The following is a 15,176-nucleotide window of genomic DNA, read 5'->3' on the forward strand; positions in this document are numbered from 1 at the left end:
TCCCTAAGCTTGTATGCAGCTTCACACTGTTCACACTGAGGAGTTCCTAAGTTATGATCGTGAAGACTCCAGTTTTTAAGAGTACTGGTGTTATGAGGACAGACTTCACTTCCTGAAAGCCCTATTTATGGAAGGAAAAGCCTTTGTTAATGATGTGGAAGCTGTTGTTTCCTGTCTTTTAAGTTCTCTGGTGCACAGCAGCTGAGGACATCACTTTCAGTCTATCCAGTTTGGACTCCAGTGCACCTATAGGGAATCAATTCAGTCTAACAACTGAACCTAACCAGTATACACAGAAGAATCCTGTGTTAGAGGTGATGTCATTTTAAAGGTACACATCAGTTTTTTTCGAGTTATTTTAAGTAGTAGAAGGCTGCAAAAGAATTGGGGAAAAAGTCAGATACTGTGCTGTTCCAGAAGTGTTAGTGCAATTTAAGCAATTAAGGCTACTTTGGGGACATCCTGTATTATTCCTTTAAAAAACAACACCACCCTGGAAGATAACAATGCCTACTAACATACACACTTCCCTTCTAAACTCTATAAAATCATTGTGAAGATAAACATTCAGGGAACACATAAGCTTCCACATGCATTTTTTAATTGCCCCACGGCTTCTGTTGTGGTGGGTAAAATTTGAAATAACTGAAGAAACAAAGGTCCGGGCTTGTGAGCATATTGACTTATCCAGCGATGTATGCCAGTCGTGTAACAAATTGGGACCAGGGTCTTCTCAATTTGGCACTGGGCCCCTGAATCCACGAGGAAACAGATTTTTATGAATTAAAACAACAGGATATGAACCAGGATACAAGATTAGGTCGTCTAATTTCTAATTGGAGGAAATAGTAGGGACATGCCAAGTTGAATGGGGAGAGTGAACAGGTGCAGTTCTCTGAAATCAGAAAAAGAGGTGTCCCGCTCCCCTCCCACAAGTGTCTATTCAATCAAAGGAACAAGGAAACAGTAACTGGCTGACCAGGATAGGCCAGTTTTCAGATAAAACATGGGTTGCTTGAGATGTACAGTTGTGAGAAAGCTCCTTATATCAGTCTGGATCTGACTGGCTATCTGGTCAGTCTAAAACCTAGGTCCTTAGTTAAATGTCTTCTAAGCAACAGAAAGAGGTGGTCGAGCTTCCCAGCTACACGGGTTAAACAATGACACAAAGTTTTCTCACAGGATAAGTTGGACTGGATCTGTAATCGAATAGAAAAAGAACTGGGCTAGATTCAGAATTGAGTCACAAGATGGAGTCAATGTGGTTCCCTCAATTCCCACAATCCTCCCCACTGGCTGAGGATACAAGATGATACTATGTTGATGATGAACCAAATGGCATTAAAAGCTCTTCAACAAAGCATTTTTCATTTTCCACTTAAGGTCATACAAGATTCCTAGGTGCCTCCAGAAAGATAATGGTATGAAAGGTGTTAGGCATTCATTAGATGCTTATTTGTGGGCAAGGTCGTCTGTTAACTGCTGCTGGTAAAAAGGGGAGAAAGTCTCTTCTTGTAGGCAGTTTCCATTCTCTTGGATGTTTTCCAGCCTGGTGTGGTGCAGGAGTTGAAGTCTAAGAATCAGTATTCTGATTGGTAGAATAGAGGATATGGTCTCTAACCCCAGCTTTGCTACTTATTATTGTGTGACTTTGAGCAAGTCACAACCCGTCTGGGGCTCAGTTTTCTCATCTGTAAAATGAGGGCATCAGACTAAACGACTTGTAAGTGCCCTCCAGCCCTGGATCCATGGTCCTAAAATATCCTGCACCAGTCAGAGGATTCCTCAGATAATGTTCTCCAGATGCTGCTGTTCGTGGATGACTGCTGTTTTCATCAAACCCCAAGGCATTCAGACTCTTAAAAGAACTATAGGGGCAGCTAGGTGGTGCAGTGGCCCTGGACTCAGGAGGACCTGAGTTCAAATCTGGCCTCAGACACTTAACAATTACTAGTTGTGTGACCCTAGGCAAGTCACTTAACCCCAATTGCCCCACCAAAAAAAAAAAAAAAGAAAAAAAAAACTATAGACCCTCAAGAAAGATTAGCCAGTTAATCTATACAATAAAAGCCAAGTGGATAATTTGCCCCCCAAAAGTGGGTACGTTTTCCCAAATTATGATGTCATGCTGAATAAAGGGAGTTCACACACACACACAGATCTATACTTGTATATCGACACACGTATATAATCTGTCTTGGGCAGACATTGCAGAGAGACAGTATGGTAGAGAAATAAAGGAAAACCACAGGCTTGACTGTGCTTGGAAATCTGCCAGCTGCCAGTCACCACTCGATGCTCCCTGACTTAAGGGTCCATCTTTTCCATACAAAAATTCCCCTGGTCATGTTTTCTCTATGGAGTAAATCTTCCAATAATCAAAATGGTGAACTGAGGAACAGTGGAGAAACACTTGGTGGATGTAAATAGGTGACAGAAATTTAACAGTGGGATTTACCACTTGGACATGGATGACTGGGGAAAGGTTAGATGGTTGTGTTCAGAGAGTGGGAAAGAACATGCAGATAACTGCAAATGCCTCAGTGTCCAGTAAACATTTAAAAACATATGAAAGCCTTATCTGAAGGATTTATGCCATATATGAAAGACATGGACATAATTTACACAAAAAGAGGTACAGATAAATTGCAGTCTGCACCAGTGAAGAAAGGACCTATATGAGAGAGTGACATATACGGTAAGTGGGAATGGCATGTTTGATGATTGTCCATAATCAGAGTTGAAAGGGACCTCGGATTGCACCTCCGAATCTCCTCTAACATTCCTGGCATGTGTTTGCTTTGTGCTGAGGGCAGGGAACTCCATCGAATGGGGGAAGACAGTGCACAAAAGGAAGCTGAAAAGCTTCCAGAAAGTACCTGATCGGGGGCATGGTGGAGAAGTCTTAAAGTAGTACAGCTGGGTGGGAAATGAGTTATCAGCCTATTGTCTTCCAAGAGAGCCCGTGCCCTGTGTGCCATGAGGTTTTTACATTTGTACTTCTCTAGAGCTGCCATCCACTGGTGGCTTGCTTGTTTCTGTTTCCTGGGGACAAGCAAGACAAGCTTCTAGGGGAATACCCTTCAGATACTTTAAAACCACTTTAGGCTAAGGGATCCTTCATCCACCAGCTGTGTGACATTGTTTCTAGTTCTTTGACATCTTGGTGACCCCCTAACTCTCATGGGTTTAATTATCTTTATTCCAATGATTCCCAGATATATGGTCCCTGCACTCCAGTCTCACACTACCAGCCACCTGCTGGACATTTTGAACGATGTCTTAATAAGCATCTCTAAACATATTCCGAACTCATTTTTCCTTACCAAACGCAGTCTTCTTCCAAATTTTTCTATTTCTGTTGATACCACCATCCTTCTAATTTAAATTCCCAGGTTTAAAATCTGTTATCCTCACTCATCCTTATCCCTATTTAGTTGGAGGTATAATAACTATACCTGCAAAACATCTCTTACCTTTGTCTCCTGTCCATTGTCCAGGTACAAGCCTTCATCACTCATCACCTAGATTGTTTTAATACTTTCCTAGATCCTCAAATCTCTTCTAACTGCTGCCAAAGTGATTTTCTAAAAGTAGAGATTTGAGCATGTCAGTCCCCTCATTAAGCTCATTTTTAGAGGCATATGAAGTATTTTGGGAGGACTAGCATCTCTGGTGTGAAGACTTGATGAGCCCTTTTCAGTACTGTTAATCCACCTTCGCAGTCCACCTGTCACCAAACTCCCATTAGCATGCTCAGACCGTCTTGGCAGCTGGGCTAAACCCAGATGAAGGTAACTGACAGGCCTCAAATCCATTGGTGAGTTATGGGGATGTCTACCCCAAGCATGTGAAAATTTGTCCCAGTGGAATGGGGAGATAAGAACAATTTGTTCCTTCAGTCATGAAAACAGGCACTGTGGAGTACTTAGCATTTGGTCAGACGTCAAAAAATGCCAAGGTCATCCACTGCATCCCAGACTATTGCCAGTCATCCTGACTTTTGTCTTGCCGCTGGACTTCGATGATTCTGGAAGAGAGAGAGAGGCTGATGACTTTGTGCCACTCTGCCTCACTGAAATCCAATTCATGAGCAAGTCAAGACGTTGCCCATCACATCATGATGTCATCGGGTCTCTTTGAAAAGGAAAGACGATAACTTCTAGGATCAGCTATAAATTCTTCTCTTTGGCTATTACCTATATCTATTTCTATATCTGTGTGTCTATCTATCTAATCCATTTCAAGGGTTTTGCCCATTACTCTGCTCTATGTACTCCACTACAGTTAAACTTACTTTTTTGTTCACTGTACACTATGCTCAGTCTTCTTCCATGCCTTTTCTTTTTTAAAAACATTTAATATTTTATTTCCCCCCCAGTTACATGCAAAGACAATTAACATTTGTTTTTATAAAATTGTGTGTTGCCGGGGGAGGCGGGGGGCAGCTAGGTGGTGCAGTGAATAAAGCACTGGCCCTGGATTCAGGAGGAAGGACCTGAGTTCAAATCCAGCCTCAGACACTTGACACTTACTAGTTGTGTGACCCTGGGCAAGTCACTTAACCCTCATTGCCTTGCCAAAAAGACAAAAATTTTAAAATAGTGTTAAAAAAATTGTGTTCCAAATTTTCCTTCCTCCACTCTATCCCTTCATTGAGCAAACAATTCGATATAGGTTGTATGTGTACAGTCATGAAAAACATATTAGTCATGTTGTAAAAGAAAACAACCAAGAAAAATAAAGTAAAAAAAAGTAAGCTTTGCTCTGCATTGACTCCATCAGTTCTTTCTCTGAAAATGAATAGCATTTTTCATCACAAGTCCTTCAGATTTGTCTTGGATCATTGTATAGCTGAGAAAGGCTAAGTCATTCACAGTTGAGTACAGTATTGCTGTTTATTACTCTGTTCAATGTTCTCCTGGTTGTGCTTATTTCACTTTGCATCAGTTCATGTATTTCCAGGTTTTTCTAAGAGCATCCTGTTCATCATTTTTTTTTTTTTGGTTTTGTTTTTTTGTGGGGCAATGGGGGTTAAGTGACTTGCCCAGGGTCACACAGCTAGTAAGTGTCAAGTGTCTGAGGTTGGATTTGAACTCAGGTCCTCCTGAATCCAGGGCCAGTGCTTTATCCACTGCGCCACCTAGCTGCCCCCATCATTTCTTATAGTGCAGTATTATTCCGTCACAATCACATACCACAACTTGTTCAGCCATTCCCTGGTTAATGGGCATCCCCTCAATTTCCAATTCTTTGTCATCACTAAAAGAGCTGCTATAAATATTTTTTTACATATAAGTCCTTTTTTCTTTTTTTAATCTCTTTGAGATAGACCTAGTAGTGGTATTTTTTGGTCAAAAGGTACGCATGGTTTTATAGCCCTTTGTTTTTCCATGCTTTTTCACAGACTATCCCTCAGACCTGGAATTTACCTCCTTCTCATCTCTACTTTATGAATCCCTAGCTTCTTCAAAGCTCAGTTGAAGTATCCCCTCTAAAATGAAACCTATCCTGAGCTACCACTTGCTAGTGGCCTGCTCCCCAGAAATTAATTTTTATATACTGTTTTCTCCAAATAGGATATAGGCTCTTTGAAGTCAAGGACTATTTCACTTTTTGTCTTTGTCATCGATATGCCCGGTGCTCAGCACAGAGTAGGTGCTTCCTAAATCCTTTTTTGAATGAGATGAACAAATGAATGAATGCATAAATATCATCAGATTATGAAACATGAAAGGAATCTACAGATTTTAGTTGGTGACTTTGTACCTACCATAGATGAATAACAAAACAACAGATGAAATCACTATAGGGAGAATGTTTTAATTAACAACAAAATCCACCAAGTTATAGTTTAATGGAGGTCATCCTGGATTCTCCAAGAGTAAGTCAGTACAGCCTTAGCGATGGCAGGTTCTACCATGCTGGAAAAGCTGTGGTCATTTGGTCATTGTCCCAAGAATAGACTGCCTTTGCTTTTCAAGGAGATAAGTACTAAGGAGGTTCGTGTATTCTGGGGCCATGGCCATCCATGCAACAAAGAAAAATGCACAATTGCCCTCCATCCTTTATGGCCTCCTTCCACTTCCACATCCACCCAGATAGTGGCAGAATGGAGAAAATGGGTGTAAAGAGTAGTAAGAATCACATAGTTTTTTTAAAATTCAGTTTTATTTTTATGAAGATTCCTATTCTCTCCCTTCCACCTCCATCTGTCCCGATTGAGATAACAAGAAAAATGACATTCTAAGTACTAACATCTCTGTTCAGTAAACAATAAGCTGTTGGAGGAGCTAAGTGATACCAATCTTAACATTGCTGTAAATAAAACCAAAAGAAGGCCCAGCTAATTGGGAAGTTGCTTACAGGTAGTCTTAGAGAGAAAAGGAAAGGAGTTGACAGTTTTTTTGTATGCCGAAAGGCAAAGAGGAGAAACATCAGTTCATGGGACTATTTGGTTATCTCTGATTACAGCTGTTGTATTTGTAAAAAGACCATCATTAAAATAACTTCAGTTTACATACCAACATGGGATGAAGAGGAAGAACAGACAAAATTTCTTTGAAGAATTGGATAAGAACCTCCAAATTCCATACATTCTCATACTTAGTGATTTTTTTAAAAAGTTGGAAGAAGATGAAGATGTTGAAGTAATATATAGGCAGCATGGTTCAGAAGAGCCACGAGGTGGTACAATGGATAGTGCACTGAGTCGAGTCAGGAAAGACATGTATATCTCCCTGAGTTTAAATACAGCCTCACACATTTACTAGCTCTGTGACCCTGGGCAAGTCACTTCACCCTGTTTGCCTCAGTTTCCTCATCTGTAAAATGATCTGGAGAAGGAAATGACAATCCTCTCCAAGTATCTTTGCCAAAACAAAAACAAAAAAAAACAACACCCAAACAGGGTCACAAAGAGTCAGAAATGACTGAAATGACAACAACAGCAACATGGTTCAGGAAGAAGGACTAAGAGGCCAAAGATGTATACAGGAGACTCACCTTTACATTACCTCAACTCTGCTGCTAGGCAGTTTTTATACCTCCTTAGTTCACTCACTGTCTCATTCGACACAGTGGTTCTCCGAGACCTTTTCATCCAATCCTCTCCACTAAGAATCTTGCCTCATGGTTTACTGGAAACAATGAAACTACCGTCCAAGACCTTCCTCTTATCACCTCCTTATATCCCATCACCCAGATGCCTTCTGACATTATCTCCTTCACCTTTGTCTCATACCATCCCACACCATGAGATAGCCCTCATCATATTCCAAGTTATTAAAGAGGGAGGGAATAAGCATTTATAGAACACCTACTTTGTGCCAGGCATTATGTTAGGTGCTTTACAAATATTTTCATTTGATCCTCTCCACAACCCTGTGAACTAGGTGGCATCACTGTTCCCATTTTATAGTTTGAGGGAACTAGGGCAATCAGAAGTTCTCAAGTGACTTGCCCAGGGTCACACAGCTACTTAGTGTCTGAGGCCAGATTTGAACTCAGGTACTCCTGAATCCAGGCCCAGCATTCCAACGACAGCACTACCTAGCTGCTCAATCACCCTCTTTCAGGGATATAACTAATGAGACCTCATCTTCCCTTCCTGCATCTCAGATCTCAACAAGTAAAATCTCCATATTACTTGAATATACTAAAGAATTGTTAAAATAGTATTAAATAGTATTATATTGACAGACACAATTTACTGAGAACTGACTGATCCTCCCCTATTCTCCATTCCCAAGCCAATGAATTGCCTGGGGCTGACCAGATTTTTTCAATTCTAGCTTCTGATAATTTTGTAGATTTCTCAAACTCTCTCCTCCAGAGATTCCCTATGTACTTTTGCTTATTATGTAAAACAACTTTGAGAAACTTACTCTTCCCAAGAGCAGTCTCGGAGCTCGCTCTCTCTTCTGTTACCCCATATAAAATTTGTTCCCAGTCCCCATCTTTAGGTATTCCTAGCACCTGCTTTGTGATACTCTGAGTTATAACTAGTCTGTCTGGATTAAAGACCTTAATTCTGTCGTATTGTTTCAGGTTGACAATATAATAATCACAAATGATAATGCGATTAAGAGGCAGTTCGATGAGTGGACCTGAGTCAGAAAGACCAGTTCAAATATGCCCAATGACAATACCTGGTGACCCTGCCCAAATCACAACCCACCTGCCTTAGTTTCATCATCAGTAAAGTGGGGGATAATAATAGTACTTATCTCCTTAGGTTGTTGTGAGGATAAAATGGGAAAATGTGTGTAAAGTGTCTGGTATACATCAGGAACTAAAAATTTAAAATATAGATACATTATTATATGATAAATATACATTATGCAGTAGTTACCAATGTTAGAGAAGTACAGAATTCACTATCATATAATAATATAAATATGATAAATTAACTGTGATTTATACATACTAATAAATGATAACAACTTCCCGTTGACTGACTGCTGGAATCCTTTGGTTAAACGAATGGGGTGACCAGTGTCCTCAGCAGCTCCCCACGCTCTGTCTTCCACTCGTGAGCCCCGGGAAACTTGACTTTCAGCGCAGGAAGATCGATCGGGGCGGGGTTTGGGATAAGTTTTGTTTTCTTGGGGCAGCCTTCTGTTTCGATTTGGGGCTGGCCCCGCCTTTCCCCAGCTGGTTCCGGGCGCGCCTCCATTTCCCCTGCTAGGCGAGCCAAGGTGGGGTGGGGCTCGCTCCGGCTGGTGCCGGGGGTTCGCGGCGGCGAAAGCGAGCGAGCGGAAGGTGGCGGGCCATGGCCCAGGCGGCCCTGGTCAGCCGGGTCACCAAGGAGCTGTGCGCGGCCGGGGGCAGTTTGGAGCTGGGGGAGCTGGCCCGGCGGCTCCCCGGCGGCGTCAGCGAGGATGCCCTGGAGAAGGCGCTGCGCAAACTGGCCGCTCGACGCTTCGTGCTGGGGGTGCGCGGAGGGGAAGCCCGGGGCGGCGCGGGCGGCAGCAGCCCGGAGCGCGGCCGGGAGGAGCGGGTGCTGGTGGCCGCCAGCGACGCGAGGCTGTGCCAGGCGTACTCGACCGGCTGCGACGGCAGATGCGACCAGCTGCACCTCTGCAAGTTTTTCCTCTACGGGAACTGCAAATTCTCGAAAACCGGGTGAGGGTCTGCAAGTCTGGGCCCCGGGGGGACGGGGAGAGGGTGGGGGAGGTTCCCCGCCGGCCCAGCGCTCACCTGCCGCAGACCCTCCCCTCGGCTCAGTCCCAGGCCAAAGCTCCGGGACCGGGCATCGCCATCACCACGACAGCTAATCTTCACGGAGCGCCTTATTCAGGTTTGCCAAGAGCTTTACTAGTGTTTGCTCTTGTCATCCATCCCCGTTAAGGAGGAGCTCATTCGGTCCTCACAGCCATCCCGTGAGGCAAGCGCTCTCATTATCCATGTTTTACAGACGGGGAAATTGAGGTCAGAAGGCTAAGTGACTTGCCCAGCGCCACTCAGCTAAGGCAGGATTTGAACACAAGTCTTTCTGACTCCAGATCCTACACTTTATACACCCCAACCTTTAGCTGCTCCTCGATTTGGACGGCACTTTGCCGCACACACTTTTAAATGAGTGCAACAACAGCATCTATTAAGAGGCTCCTCCCGTTCGACACTACAGATCCAAAAAACGAAAGTCGACTAGCTCCTGACTCTACACAGTATTGGGGAGGAGCGAAGACCACAATATGGCGGGGGGTGGGGGGGTGGGGGGGGGAGGCGGGTCTCGAAAGGGAGAAGGCGGGGAGAGAGGGGGTGATAAACTCAACTCGTCCGAGGATGTAGGAATTCTGAGGGGACGACCTCTCGGGGCCGCCACCCCCCCCCCATCCCCTTTCCTTCCTTGCCCTTCCCCTTTCCTATCCCCCACTTAAAACTTGTATCTGTGTTCGTACTTCCCTCATTCCGACCTTTCCTGTACATTTAATCTGCATTAGTGGGAGGAGATGTGGGGCATTATAAAGGGTATCCGAGGACCTGGGTTCCATTACTGCCTGTGATCTTCCGCAAATTAAGGACCGTAATTGCACCCACCTCACAGGTCGGTGGGAGGATTAAATAAGATAATATGGGTAAAGACACTATACAAATATGAATTATTAGCATGAAAACCCACAAAATAGTTTCAGAGCTGGACTGGATCTTAGAGACCATCGAATCTAACCACCCCAGAGTGGGCAAGATCACTGCAGTGGGTCACTGTGCCCCGCTTTATGTTGTAGATGTATTCTAGAAAGGTGGAAAACAGGTTTTCCGGAGTAAGCAAATATTTTGAAAGTACATTTAAAGAAATCCTTTTTTAAGTGTAGCGCACTTGGGCAGCTAGGTGGCGCAGTGGATAGAGCACTGTCCCTGGATTCAGGAGGACCTGAGTTCAAATTTGACCTCAGACACTTAACACTTACTAGCTGTGTGACCCTGGGCAAGTCACTTAACCCCAATTGCCTCACCAGAAAAAAGAAAAAAAGATTCAATTAGAATGTGCTTGTTTAAAGCAAAGCTCACCTGTATGGAGGTATCCAGATTTAAGCCAGCCTGTTATTAAAGAGATTGAATTGCCATTGGCCAGGAAGGATAGGGGACGTGGGAGAAGAGACTAGGGGTGTGTATATATATATATATATATATATATGTGGTGGGGACTGAGGGAGAAACAGCTGAGAAGCGAAAGCCTCTCTGTCAGAGAAGTCAAGCCACAATGGTGGTGGGAGCTGGGGCTTGGCCCCTGGGGAAGTGGGGATAGAAGAGTTCTTGATCATTCTCTCTCCCTCGTCCTCTCCTCCTCCCCCCAATCCCCCTTTGCCAGCAGACCTGGCAGGCCTCCATGATTGGTTTCTGTCTTCCTGTTTGTGTCTGTCTTTCTCTCCTACTTTGATCTCCCCAGGACATGCTTGGTTTTTGGTTGCTCAGACAGAGTCTCCCTTCTTTCATTTTCCTGGCAGGCTGACTCACACCAGGTAGCTGAAGACCCGTCTCCTCTTTTGAGTCATATAGGGAACCTGGCTGGGTGTCCTCTCTTTGGAGAATTAGGTTGCCCTGTTGTCAAGGAGAGACAGGTGCTGGTCCCAGCACCATAGGCGCCTCTACTTACTGGCAGTGTGCCACCTGGGGGTTCATTGTTTTCTTTTTATTTAGCACCTAACCTAGTTTCTGGCACATAGTAGGTACTTAATAAATGCTTGTGGATGGAGAAGTTAGGTGTCAAACTGGATAGAGCACCAGCCCTGGAGTCAGGAAGACCTGAGATCAAATCCAGCTTCAGACATTTACTAGCTCTAACTTTGGCCAAGTTGCTTAACCCCAATTGCCTCCCCCAAAATGCTTGTTGAGTGAATATCTGGAATCATAGAGATCTGTGGTACAGTTTGGGAAACACTGACCTCTCAGATTATTTTCAACTTTAATGAGTCTCTGATTCATAATTTCAAGGGAATCTCTCCAAATCACAAAGTAGTGGTCAGGTCTGCAACCCAGGTCTCCCAATTTCCTTTCCAGTTGTTTTCTTTCTTTTTTTTTTCCTTTTCCTTTTTCCTTTTTTCTTGTTTGTGAGGCAATTGGGGTTAAGTACTTGCCCAGGGTCACACAGCTAGTAAGTGTTAAGTGTCAGAGGTTGGATTTGAACTCAGGTACTCCTGAATCCAGGGCCGGTGCTTTATCCCTGTGCCACCTAACTGCCCTCCAGTTATTTTTACAAGATTTCATGCAGCAAATCCAAAAAGTGATTTTCCTTAAGTTCAGATCTAACCATGTCACTCCTCTGCTAAGTAAGCTCCCTATTGTCTCTAGAATAAAATGTAAAGTCTTTTATAACCTTGCTCCAAACTATTTGTGCAGAATCATTATTTATTACTCTCCTCCTGGTGCTCTCTGATGAAGCTGAACTGGCCTTCTCTCTGTTCCTCATGCAAGACACTCCATCTCCTGTTGTAGTAGCTGGGCCCCTGCCTGAATTGCACTCGCTCCTCAACTGTGCTTCACAGAATTCCTCCCCTCACTTGCTGGTACCCTCTGACTACTTTATATTTAATGACTTTGCATTTATTTGTATCATTCTCTATATTATTATGTACATATACATACATGCCCATGTTTGTGTCTCTACATATATACATGTGCATTTGTGTATATTCATGCATGTGTACGTGTGTGTCCTTAGGATGTAGTCATTGGCCCCTGGATCCATCTTTAGGTTGTTAATAAATATTTGATTGCTGAACTACTGAGATAATAGTTCTCAGGGACTGTTGGACCAATGGGAATCCTGCGTGATCTGAATAAAATGATCACATGAGAGAAAAATGTAGATTATAGGTTGACCTTTGGTAAATTCTTAGCCGTTTCCTGGTCATGGCTGATTTCAAGATCCTTATCCTCTTTGGCAGCTGTTTGTATAATCTGGGGTGACGGCTCTTAGCAATTACCCTAGCCTGTTTGTCTTGGGGGGAAAGTCCTTTAATATACTGTATCAACAAGTTATTCTTAGCAAGGGTATTTTGGCATTGCCAAGGTACTGGGCAGAATTTTGTAGATTAAGACAACTCCTTTCCTTCTGAGAATAAAAGGCCTTCCGTTTTTTCCTATTTTTCCTTCCTTGTCAAAATGCTTTGTCCTGAGGCAGAAGATGGCAGTAATATGGGTGTTTTCTGTAAAAAAGACACCATAGGTCACAACATAGGTTGTGTTGTTGAAAGGGATCTTATAAGGTTCCCCTTCATTTTTACAGTTGAGGAAACTGAGGCTCAGAGAGACTTAAGTTATTTGCCTAACATCACACAGATACTCTGCAGCAGCCTCAGAACATGGATTCTAGTCTTCCTAGTCCATATGGTGAAATGAGAAAGAAATCTGAGGAGAAAGATTTAAGATAACCACGGTTTTCTGTATTTCCAAAAGAGCAATTAGGGATGAATGAATACAAGTTGGCTCTGTTGGTAATTTCTACAACTCCAGAATTTAAACTTTCTTGGGGCTATGTTGGCTAGGAGTCACATTTCTTGCCAGCATCTCTCTCCATCCAGGCTGTATAATACAATGACTCTTTTTGTGATGTCTCATGGCTTTCATTTTGTTTGAGCTTTGCTGCCCCGGACGAGACAATCGGCCTCCTCTAGGTCTGAGATCCCCCATCTTCTGTCTCTTCTGTCTCCTTCCATAGTACTGACTCAGCATACAGCATTGAACATTATTAATCTCCGATTCTAGTGTTCAGAGGTAACACAACACACACAAATATGCAGTGACTGCATAAGATACTTCTATCTTTACATAATAATTCAGGGGAAATACTGGTTTCATGAATTCCTGCCTCTCCCTCAAAGCACTTTTGGGTTGTACATTGTATACTGACTGGGGTGATGTTTAAGAAAGCTGCTACTTGGGTAGATGTATTGTGTGCATCACAGACTGTGCCCATGAGGAGGGTTTGGCTTCTGCACTGGGCATAATTTATACCCACCCAATCATTCCTGCCTGACCCAAGTAGGATGACAACAGGAGAGAATGGATGGGTGGAGGTGGGGAAGGAGAGCAGAAAGAGGTGTTTAAGGCAGGCCTTCTGTTTTGTCTTTGTTATCTTCTGTAGGGCAAATGGGGCCACAGTGCTGGTCATTGGTTGATTTAACAGTTGCAGGGGCAGCTAGGTGGTGCAGTGGATAAAGCATAAGCTCTGGATTCAGGAGGACCTGAGTTCAAATCCAGCCTCAGACACTTGACACTTACTAGATGTGTGACCCTGGACAAGTCACTTAACCCTCATTGCCTCACAAAAAAGCAGTTGCTTGTCAGGTACCCTGTCGTGGTCTGGAGAAAAAACAGATGATTCAGATACGATTCCAGTTCAGTGGAGCTTACAATCAAGCAAAGGTCATACACACATATAGATATGCAGTAACTGTAATATACATCCCTATTTGCTCGATTAAAGCACTAATGGGGAACAGAGTGGATAAAATCCTCTTTAGGTCTCGGGGAAGGAAATATTTCTGACTGGGGGCTCAGAGGAGGGTTCATGGAGGAGGTGGGGCTTGAGCAAGGCTTTGAAGGGTAGGTAGGCACGGAGGATTAAGGTCTTCTGCAGCTGGGATGTGGTTGTGAGCAAAGATGCGCTCACAGGTTGTATATAAGGGTGTGATGGTATTCCAGTCTGGCTGGGTCCTAGACTGCATGGAGAGGAGGTGGGGTAGAAAAGTAAAGGCTGTTCTGGGTTGTGAAGGGCAGTTTTATTTCGTAGGCAGTAGGGAAACATTGAAGGGTTGTCAATAGCAGAGTTAATTATGCAGCTCACAGGGATCCATCTCTATTTGAGTTGAATGCTGCTGGTGTACAGTATTGGGGTAAGCTTCAAGGGAAGGGATGTGGATTGTGGGTAGGTGTGAGAGCATTTGGAGAAGTTGAGTCATCGGTGGCTTGCATCTGTGTTGCTTGGTTGAAAAGTGAGAGGGGACAGTGGATTGGAAGCTAGACAAAAGTGACAAGTTAGGGCAGCTAGGTGGTGCAGTGGATAGAGCACTGGCCCTGGAGTCAGGAGTACCTGAGTTCAAATCTGGCCTCAGACACTTAACACTTATTAGCTGTGTGACCCTGGGCAAGTCACTTAACCCCAATTGCCTCACTTAAAAAAAAAAGTGACAAGTTAGCAACAGGGGAGGCAAATTCTGAAGAGGCAGAATTTTATTTTACTTTTTTGTTAGTCATAATTTTAACCAGACCCAATGTTCATATTAGCTTGTTCCTGAATTGGAACATTGTAGGTGGGACAAAAGTGTCCCAGTAGCCATTTGCTTCTAATTGTAGGCCTAATCACTAAATACCTGGAGGCCATTTTCCTGTGGGTAAATGCAATAGAAAGTAATTACCAGGCAATTCCTCTTTTTTTTTCCCCCTGCGCAATGAGGGTTGAGTGACTTGCCCAGGGTCCCATAGCTAGTGAGTGTCAAGTGTCTGAGATTAGATTTGAACTCAGGTCCTCCTGAATCCAGGGCCAGTGCTTTATCCACTGCACCACCTAGCTACCCCCTAGGCACTTCCTCTTTAAGCAATAATAAGGCCAAAGGATCATAGATTTAGAGCTAGAAAGAACTTTATGTCAACCCCTTCATTTTACTGATAAGGGAGCTGTGGTCAGAGAAGGTAAGTGACCTGCTCAAGGTAACACAGGTAGGAAGTGA

General features: G+C 43.6%; 1 protein-coding gene across 1 annotated transcript in view; it reads left to right on the forward strand.

The window, feature by feature from the left end:
• The first annotated feature begins 8,569 nt into the window (after positions 1–8,569).
• The window catches only part of PARP12 (poly(ADP-ribose) polymerase family member 12), a 31,705-nt gene continuing 25,098 nt past the window's right edge, over positions 8,570–15,176 (forward strand). The window contains exon 1 of the mRNA XM_043965115.1: positions 8,570–9,126. Coding sequence (XP_043821050.1) covers positions 8,774–9,126 — 353 coding nt within the window. The 5' untranslated portion in view covers positions 8,570–8,773. The remainder of the gene's footprint in view (positions 9,127–15,176) is intronic.

This window comes from Dromiciops gliroides, chromosome 5 (assembly GCF_019393635.1).
Source record: "Dromiciops gliroides isolate mDroGli1 chromosome 5, mDroGli1.pri, whole genome shotgun sequence".
Taxonomy (NCBI): domain Eukaryota; kingdom Metazoa; phylum Chordata; class Mammalia; order Microbiotheria; family Microbiotheriidae; genus Dromiciops; species Dromiciops gliroides.